The sequence below is a fragment of the Diaphorina citri genome, unplaced genomic scaffold, assembly GCF_000475195.1.
Source record: "Diaphorina citri unplaced genomic scaffold, Diaci psyllid genome assembly version 1.1 scaffold15382, whole genome shotgun sequence".
Taxonomy (NCBI): Eukaryota; Metazoa; Arthropoda; class Insecta; order Hemiptera; family Psyllidae; genus Diaphorina; species Diaphorina citri.
The window spans coordinates 10,988-11,250 of record NW_007392745.1 but is presented as its reverse complement, the minus strand read 5'-3'; the positions used below and the strand labels follow the sequence as shown (position 1 = coordinate 11,250).

The following is a 263-nucleotide window of genomic DNA, read 5'->3' as shown; positions in this document are numbered from 1 at the left end:
TTCGACTCGGCGGGTCGCTTGACCTGATGATATCGGATGGGACTCGCGGCGACTCAGGAGCGCCTGCTTTTCCTGGGGGAGAGAAAAGAGAAGAGATAAACAGCGTTAAAAATTACAATTTGTTTTCTTTAATGGTGGGGGCCATAACTATTGCAGTTTAAACTCGGTTTAAGTATAACTATCGAATTAAGCTAGCTAATTGAAACTAAGTGGATTGAAAAAAAAAAAAAAAAAAAAAAAAAAAAAAAAAAATTCCCCTTTTC

The 263-nt window shown here is 37.6% G+C and overlaps 1 protein-coding gene across 1 annotated transcript in view; it reads right to left on the bottom strand.

Annotated features, from left to right (window-relative positions):
* Positions 1 to 6: 6 nt before the first annotated feature.
* The window catches only part of LOC103523106, a gene marked incomplete at its 3' end in the record, with an annotated part of 11,185 nt that continues 10,928 nt past the window's right edge, over positions 7 to 263 (bottom strand). The window contains exon 5 of the mRNA XM_008488176.1: positions 7 to 72. Within this exon, the coding sequence (XP_008486398.1) occupies positions 7 to 72 (66 nt within the window). The remainder of the gene's footprint in view (positions 73 to 263) is intronic.